Raw genomic sequence first — 8,153 nt, 5'->3', positions numbered from 1 at the left:
CATCCCACTTTTATTTTTTATTTATTTGAAGCCCAAAATGTGTGTCCAAGGCTTGCCATCTCAGCCACCCATCCTGACTTCATGTGGCTTAATCCCCAGCCAGGGCAAGGAACCCCCAACAGTGCTGTAGTTTGATGGCCCAAGGGTCCACTAGCAATTGGCTGGACTTGCATTAAACACAATGACTGTGCAAAGCCCATAATGCAGCCTCCTTTGCAGCACTGGGGATGAGGAAAGGCCACAGACCTGGAAGACATCCCAGTGGGGACACCCAGCCTCCCAGGACCCCACAGACCCCAGCCCCATGGCAATTAGCATCACGTACTTATTCTCATTGCTGGCATCGTAGCGCGGAGTCGGGTCGTGGTCGTTCCCATTGACGTCGTAGCTCGCAAGAGGATCCTGAAAATATGTTGCCATCATTAGATTCAACTTACCAGGTGGTTGTGGTGGCCAGCAGCTGGAGTGGTGGCCAACAGAGCCAAGCAGGGCAGGAAACGACATTTTCCCCTTAGTTTCTGACTGTTTCCTCAGGATAAATAGTTTTAGGCTGCAGTACTGCATGTTTCCCAGGGGAAACATCCTGTTACCTCAGGAACTGCTCCTCTGAACCCCAAATCTTGCTGGGTCCAACACCCCCCTTCTCTCCACTGTGGCCATTTGGTTTTTGAGCTGGGGCTGAGTGCGTTCATGCAGGTTTTTGGCTCTGCCCTGGTGAGCAGAGGGAGGCGGCTGCTTCCCAGGCAGCTGCAAAGGGAGTTTCCCCCAAACCTTCTTATCTAAAAACCTCATTTCCTTCTTAAAAACATCTCAAGCTTTCTCAAAAAAAAAAAAAAAAACAAAACCAAAAAACTTTTCCTCTAAATATGCCAATGCACAGACTTCAGCTGTGTTTATACATTGAAATTCTCCATAAATCAACTTGTGGCGAGGATCAGCCACAGCCCGTTCACCCCCGCCCGTCCATCCCCCAGCTCACGTAGTTCTGCAGGAGGTCGGGGTGGTTCCTCTCTATGCCGTCATCCAGGATGGTGACCACCACGTTCTTGCCCGTGTAGCCCCTCTGCCAGGCTGACAAGATGTTCATCTCCGACCTGCACCGACTGTTTTTATCGCCGCAGTGCTACAGAGACAAACACAGCTGCAAAATGCTGCAACCCCATTCCAGCCCATCTAAGCAAACAGCCAGGCTGGGAGCCCATTTAATCAACCAGAAAATATATTTACAACCCACCCCCTGCCATATAACTCGTAGATTTGTTATAACTTTACTCCACAGATCAAACTCATCCAGCAGCAGTTAATCCAGGCAATGCTATCTCCCTATTATTCTTTTCCTCTTCCATTTCAAATACTGTGGGCTCTTGGGTTTTGAAGAGCTCATTTCCTTTCCACCCTTAATTTTCAATGAATTTCCTTGTCAAACACAGATCGATGACGCAGGCAGGAGAAAAATGATATTACAAATAGATGGCTGCAGCTCTGGGATGGGTAAAATGCAGTGGTGCTGCTCCCAAGCCTTTGCTGCACAGCCCATGATGAGGGGCTGCTAATGAGGGTGCAACACTTCAAACTGGACTCTCATGTGCATTAGTCCACAATTTTAAAATCCTCCTGCCAAGCACATTTGCTGATATCAAGGTATGTCATGACTGGCTGGGCTGAACAAAGATTGATGACGCATTTGCTTAAAAATACAGGAGCCCCCCATAAGGCAGAGGAGTCCTAGCGGGGAAATACCCACCAGGTACCACATGTTGGGCCACACCGGGTCGTTGAAGGGCAGAGCGTGTGGCTCCCCTCGGACCTGCCTCTTCACCCTCCGCTTCACCTCCTGCTGCTGCAGCCAGTCCACCTGCAAGCAGAGACATGGGTCAGCATCAGCCTTGGGCACAGAGCCCGGAATTGCCCATTGAAACGGGATATGGGATGCAGAAGTGACGCCAGCCACAGCCTGGACCCGTCCCAGCATCACCCTATGCTCTGGCAAACCCTCATCTCCTTGGCCAGAGCTGCTGTGGAGATAGCAGGTCCATTTGGAAGGAAAAGAATGGATGGACAGACAGACAGAGTGAGCTCAGCTCTTTGCGGTCTCTGAGCCAGGGACCAGATTCCTCTCCTGGTGCAGCAAAACCCTCGAGCATAAATAACATTGCCTCTGAGTGCAGCCTAAACCCCCTGGCTTAACAAAGCACAGAAGCACATGCTGGAGTCCTGCTGGAGACAGACAACATATTTCAGTGTTTAGTCAAAGTTTTGGAGAAGGCTCGGGTGCTTGGCTTAGTCTTTGGGCTGATCCTTCCGGCTGGGAGGCAGCAGCTCAGCCTTGAGACTTTGCCACCTGGCTCCAGGGCTGCTCATCCTTGAAGCTCGTTCCTCCTGATGAAATAATAAAATTGGGGGATTAACCCAAGGACAACACGCGTTTCCCAAAAATGTGTGATGGCCATACACAGCCACGGCAGATCTGGGGGGCATGGCCAGCTCCAGAGAAGTGTTTTTGGCACTGGCTAAGGGCGAGGTGGCCTTGGAGCCGATCACTCTGACATTTGTTTGCTTTTCAGCAGGGCATGACATGCAAAGAGATCAAACAAGAAATGATCCGGAGAAGGCCAGGATTGGGAAATGCTGGTGTTTGCTGTGGTGGGAGCTGCCTACGGTGCTGATCTGGGAGCAGTCACATCCCATACCTGGCATGCATTAACCCCCCCAAACCTTTTATTCCCCACAAAAAAAGGGCTTTCCTGCCTTCAGCATGAAGGTAAAGCCCAAGTTTAGTGAAAAGAGATTATCGAAATAATTTATAGACCAAATCTTTAGAGGTGTCCACATTGGGGAGAGAACAGAGAGGCACCAGCTGATGAGCTGGGAGGGCTCTGTGGCACATCCCTCCTCGCTGGGCACTTTCTTCCTGACGGCTCTGGGTCTTCTGGGAGCTGCTCATGGGGATGTCTCTATTGTTGTGACTAAGGGTTGGTAACAAAAAGAATCAAAATCCAAAACACAACTTTTGTTGGGCTCATTTATGTATAACTGTCAGCTGAACAGAGTTCTTGCACAGTTTATAGCTTTGTACCTAGGACGGAGGTGGACTGGGAGCTCTGCGTGTCAGAAACCCGACAGCTTCCAGCCTACAGCTTGGGTTTTAAACACATATATATTTTAAAGAAAAAAACACTGTTGAAAGGAAAAAAAAAATATATATCATAGAAAAATGAGTTTCCACGCTGCCTTGGCTGACGACAGAGCACTGCTTTGCTTGTACTGTGATGGATTTAAGCACTGGAAGCAAAAATACCACTTCATGGTCTAGTTAAAAAAAAAATAAAAATACATTAAATAGAGGTTATGGGTTTTTTCCTTAAAGCACCACTCCCTGGCAGCATTACCATGGGTCTCATTGTCCAAGCCACAGCTACTGCCTTTCCCTGCAGCTTTGCTGGATGCAGGAATGATGGGAAGATACGGGATTTTGCGGAGTTTTTGCCAGGAGCTGTGATGCCTTGTGGGGATGTCTTCATCTCAAACATGCTCCAGATCAGCCCCAGTGCTGCCAGCCTGGAGTCAGTGTGTGTGGACATGGAGAAATCAGCAGTTTAAGGGCATTGATTTCAAGGGGGAGTTGATAAATCAATGTGGCTGGCATGGGAAAACAGGCAAGCAGGAAGGAGCCTGGGGCATCCCTGCAACAGCTCCTGTGGCTTGTGAAACTCGGATCAACATCTATTGTTAATCCAGGGTGAGGGAAAAGCTTCTTGGAAATTTAAAAAACTGAAAGTCTTTTTACCACTAGCCCAAGGTATTACAGTCCTGAGACCCAGAGGTCCCTGTTCTACCTCTGCAAACCCTAATTATCACAGAATCGTAGACCACTTTGGGTCGGGAGGGAACCTTAAAGCTCTTCTCATTTCAATCCCCTGCCATGGGCAAGGACACCTTCCACTAGACGAAATTGCTTCAAGCCCTGTCCAACCTGGCCCTGGACACTTCCAGGGATGGGGCAGCCACAGCTTCTCTGGGCAACCTGTGCCAGGGCCTCACCACTCTGATGGGGAAGAATTCCTCCACAATATCCTATCTAACCCTGCCCTCTGGCAGTGGGAAGCCATTCCCCCTTGTCCTGTCAATCCAGGCCCTTGTCCAAAGTCCCTCTCCAGCTCTCTTGGAACACCTTGAGGTACAATTAGCAGTAAGGAGGTAACTGTGAGAGGCACCAAAGGACCCCATGAGGCAGCTCAGGTATCACTGAGCTGAACCCTTCGACCTTCCTGCAAACAGAGCAGCAGTTTTATATGTTCCCCCTCACTTTGAGATTTTCAGCAGGTGATGCCCCAACCCAGCCAGCCTGGGTGGCTCCACCAGCAAGGGTGAGGGTGCAACTCCCTTTGCAGCTCCAAAAAAGCGATTGCTTGACTTATACCAGTGGATGTGCGTGAGTTAAAGCAGAGATCCAGGATAAGCAAGTTGGTTCCAGCATATGTTTGCCATGGCATGGCACAGATAATTAAGGTGAAGTTGATTTTGCCATGGTGCGTGGCCAGAGGGACAGGGACTGAGGCCATGGCATCCTCTGATCTGGATTAAAGAGATTGAAGCAGTGAGCTGGAGGTTCAAGCCCTGCACGTAACAGCAGGAGCACCCCAGAGAGCCAGGAAAGTCTAGGGCAACAAGAGCTGCAAGTGGAGCCCTAAGAGGGGTGGCACAGCATGGTGTGACCCAACTCTGCATCCCACTGTCCCTCCACACTTCTTACTCTCACTGCTACGACCTGCCCCCAAAATTGCTGGATTTGCCATGTTTCTCCTCCCTTTCCATGACCTGCCACATCACTTGGCTCATATCAGCCCCAAACTAAGCAGCTGCAGGGTCTCTTGGGACAAGAGGGGAGCTGTGCAGCAGCGTGGCCCCACAAGGACCAGGTTGCCAGGTGCTGCTCTGTGTGTGCTGGGTTTCCCCTCTCCCAGACTCCTCCTCTGGCTGTGGGTCCTTGTGCCACCGACCCCCACAGCAAACATAAATAACAGCTCTGGAAACAATAGCCCCAGGAAGGCAGGAACCACCCAACATCTGCAAACAACTGGATGGGCTGGTTCTTCGGGATTTCTGCAAGATCTGTTTCCATCTTCCCTATTCCAGCTCCTGTCCTCATGCCTCAAGGTGAGGTTTTCCTGCATGCATGCTAAGCTGGTGCCATCCAAATGCATCTCCAAGAGGATTTGCAAATGTACATGGGAAAGGGGGAGAGACAAGACATGCCAACAGGTCTTGAACTGATAAGGAAGGATTAAGAGAACAGGAGGTAATTGATCCAGCTTGCAGCCCATAGAGTAAGGTAAGGTAAATGTTAATAAGACTAAAAGCCAATTGATTTAGTTTGCATTATAACCAGACTCATTTAAATGGAGGTATTTCACATGCAGAGCCGAATCCTTGGTTTGCTGGGATGCCTGTGCACCTCCCCGAGGGCAAACAGCTTTAATTAAAGCCCAGCACACTTCCAGGGCACCAGCTCCCCTCGCTGAGGTTTCCCCGCCAGCAGCGCAGCCACGCGTGCACCTCCTCAGAACTGTGCAACAGACCTTGTCCAAATATTTAACAGCAAATTTCCCCAGAAAGCTGGCTGGCTGGGAAGGGCAGGGCTGCTCTGAGCACCTGGGGAGATGTGGATGGGACATGTGGTGCGGAGTGGGTTGGAGATGCCTCAGGAAAGAGCATCCCAAGGGTGGCTGGGAGCATCCCCAGGCATTGGTTCGAGCACCAGCAGCTTGCTAGAGCATGAGTACCTTCACCAAAATGGCTTTTCTGTGTTTATGTTCCCCTCTCCAAAAGAAAGAAGACCCTCGCCACCATTAACCCTTCCCTGCTCTGCAGAAGTCCCATCTCACAGGGCTTGGGTGAGCTGGGGGAGGAGAAGAGCCAAGGCAGAGCCCCAGCCATTCCTCACCACCCCAAGCCCAGCTCATCCAGGTCCCTCCTTGCATTCTTCCCCCCCTTCCCCATTACTTTTGTCAATTCAGCTGCACTGAAAATCCCTTTGGATGCTTGCTCTAGGAAAAAGCAATGCAGAGCTATTGCCAAGGATTTCACACATAGCAACCATTGAGGCAGCAAGTGTTGTGGCAACTGGATCAACACCCTGAGCATGCAACAGCCTTTCTATCCTGGAAAGCTTTTTCCCCCTTTTCTTCTCCCTGGCTTTCAGGCAGATGTTAGTGTTTAGTCACTTTTAAGTATTTTTCACTGCTCTCCGTCCCCATGTCCAATGAGTCACCCCGTGCATGCGCAGGGCCGTGGTTCAGGGATAACATGTCATCCCAAGATGCTTCGGCTCACACTTGACCCATACCAAGTCAACAGGCTCCTCCAGGGGGAAGTAGGCACCCCCATCCCCACAGAGGCCAGGGGACCCCGGGCTGCCCAGCCCCGTACCTTGGGGTCCATGCGGAGGAAGTTGTGCGGTCCCCGGCTGCTCAGCGTCGAGCGCTTAAACGTCCTGCTGTGGTGAAAGTGGTAGTAGTTTTCTAAGCTTCCAATCTGAAAAAAAAAAAAAAAAAAAAAAGAGTTTGTTTGGGTTTGTGTTTTGTTTTGGTTTTTTTTTTAAAGTGTGTTTTCCCATGGTTGCCCCCCATTTTGGTACTGGCAGCATCCCTCTGTGCATCAGTGCAGCCATGCCTTGCACCCCAAATCCTTCACTCACACAGAGCTCCTGGGGTTCAGGGTAGTATTCAGGATGCTGGCACAAACCCCGGTGCCACTGTGCTCTGAACCCCAAGTCCCTCACTCACACAGAGCTCCTGGGGTGCAGGGGGCATTCAGGATGCTGGCACGGACCCCGGTGCCACCGCTGCGGCAAACAGCGTTGGTGGTCGGACGCTGCACCGGCACAACAGAGCCCGGAAAACATTTTTATGAATTTTCACCCATTAAATGCATCTTTGCAAACTGCCTTTCATCAGCTCCCAAGCAGAAATAATGAGCTAAAAATGAGCTCAGCAGCTGTGGCGGAGCCAGGGGAGCTGTGCCTCATCCTCCTGCCTTCCCCACCCGACGCTCCGGCTTCGCCCTGGCAGCAGGAACAGCCCATAAGGAGAGGTGATGGGATCCCTGATAGCCCTGGGATGCTCCTGGGAAGTGTGGGATATAAATGTGCTCAGTCTGGAGTCAGGGACAGCAGCAGTTGCAGGAAAACACAGTGCCAGCCATACCACCCTGCCAAGCCCCGGGGTGGCTGTGCTGCCTCCAGCCCTCTCATCCTGGCATCTGGAGACACCACAACTCCTCTTTTTTCATCCCAAAAGCACAGATAAAGTCCTGGGGCTATGCAATGAGTCAAGGATCTCAGGCAGGCACCTCATGTGAAACATCCCATGGGGATTCACAGCCAGAGGGATGGGAATGACCCAAAAGCTGCACTCACTGGTATGCAGCTCCCAGATCACACAATTTGGGTACAAATCGGGACACTGCTATAAATTCCCTTTTGCCTGAGGTTGGTTTTCTTCTTTTTTTTTAAAAAAAAAAAAAAAAAAAAACACACAAAAAAATCTCAAACCACATCCCATGTCAGGAGCTGGATGCTGGGATCCAGTGACATTCCTTGTGTCTGGCTCGCAGGACCAGGAAGAGCCACGCTACAAGAAGACATCTGTGGCCCAGAAGCTGAGGTGACATCTTTAAGGCCATGTGTGACCCAGGGGCCAGGGTGACATTCCTGAGGCCAGACCAGGACTGGCTGCAACAGGGCAGGGGCAAGCAAACAGGTTTGTCCGGATCAGACGCTAAAGCAGATGACAACTACTTACATCTTTATCACACTTGATACCTTGGGATGTGCCAGTGCCTCTTACAGGCATTAAATATTTAATTAGTCTTGCTCTGCCTTTTATGCCAGATTGTCATTTCACCAACTTTACTGCTGTTGGTGTGATTTTTGTAATTTATTTCCACTTGAGTTTATTTAAACGCTCCCTGTTCCCCCTTCCCCCCTCCCCTTGTATTATTTGCATTACAGCAGAGCTGGGCACTTTCTTTAACATCCCCATAAAGCAGCTGCTCATCACAATCTGCTTTCGCCTTTTAAAACCCATTCATCAAACCCACTCATACTTAGGAAAGGGAAGGAGAATGCTTCAGCTTCTCCATGTTTTGGGGAA

The 8,153-nt window shown here is 50.4% G+C and overlaps 1 protein-coding gene across 2 annotated transcripts in view; it reads right to left on the bottom strand.

The window, feature by feature from the left end:
* Window positions 1-8,153, bottom strand: part of PCSK6 (proprotein convertase subtilisin/kexin type 6) — a 52,420-nt gene that overhangs the window by 22,738 nt on the left and 21,529 nt on the right. For both annotated transcript variants that reach the window (XM_017830260.1, XM_017830261.1), the window contains 4 exons: window positions 6,430-6,534; window positions 1,745-1,855; window positions 980-1,123; window positions 326-402 (listed from right to left, as the gene is read on the bottom strand). In XM_017830260.1, coding sequence (XP_017685749.1) covers window positions 326-402; window positions 980-1,123; window positions 1,745-1,855; window positions 6,430-6,441 — 344 coding nt within the window. In that variant the 5' untranslated portion in view covers window positions 6,442-6,534. The remainder of the gene's footprint in view (window positions 1-325; window positions 403-979; window positions 1,124-1,744; window positions 1,856-6,429; window positions 6,535-8,153) is intronic.

This window comes from Lepidothrix coronata, unplaced genomic scaffold (genome assembly GCF_001604755.1).
Source record: "Lepidothrix coronata isolate B3197 unplaced genomic scaffold, Lepidothrix_coronata-1.0 Scaffold176, whole genome shotgun sequence".
Classification (NCBI taxonomy): Eukaryota; Metazoa; Chordata; class Aves; order Passeriformes; family Pipridae; genus Lepidothrix; species Lepidothrix coronata.
The sequence above is the reverse complement of the archived record's forward strand: the minus strand, read 5'-3'. Positions and strand labels throughout refer to the sequence as shown.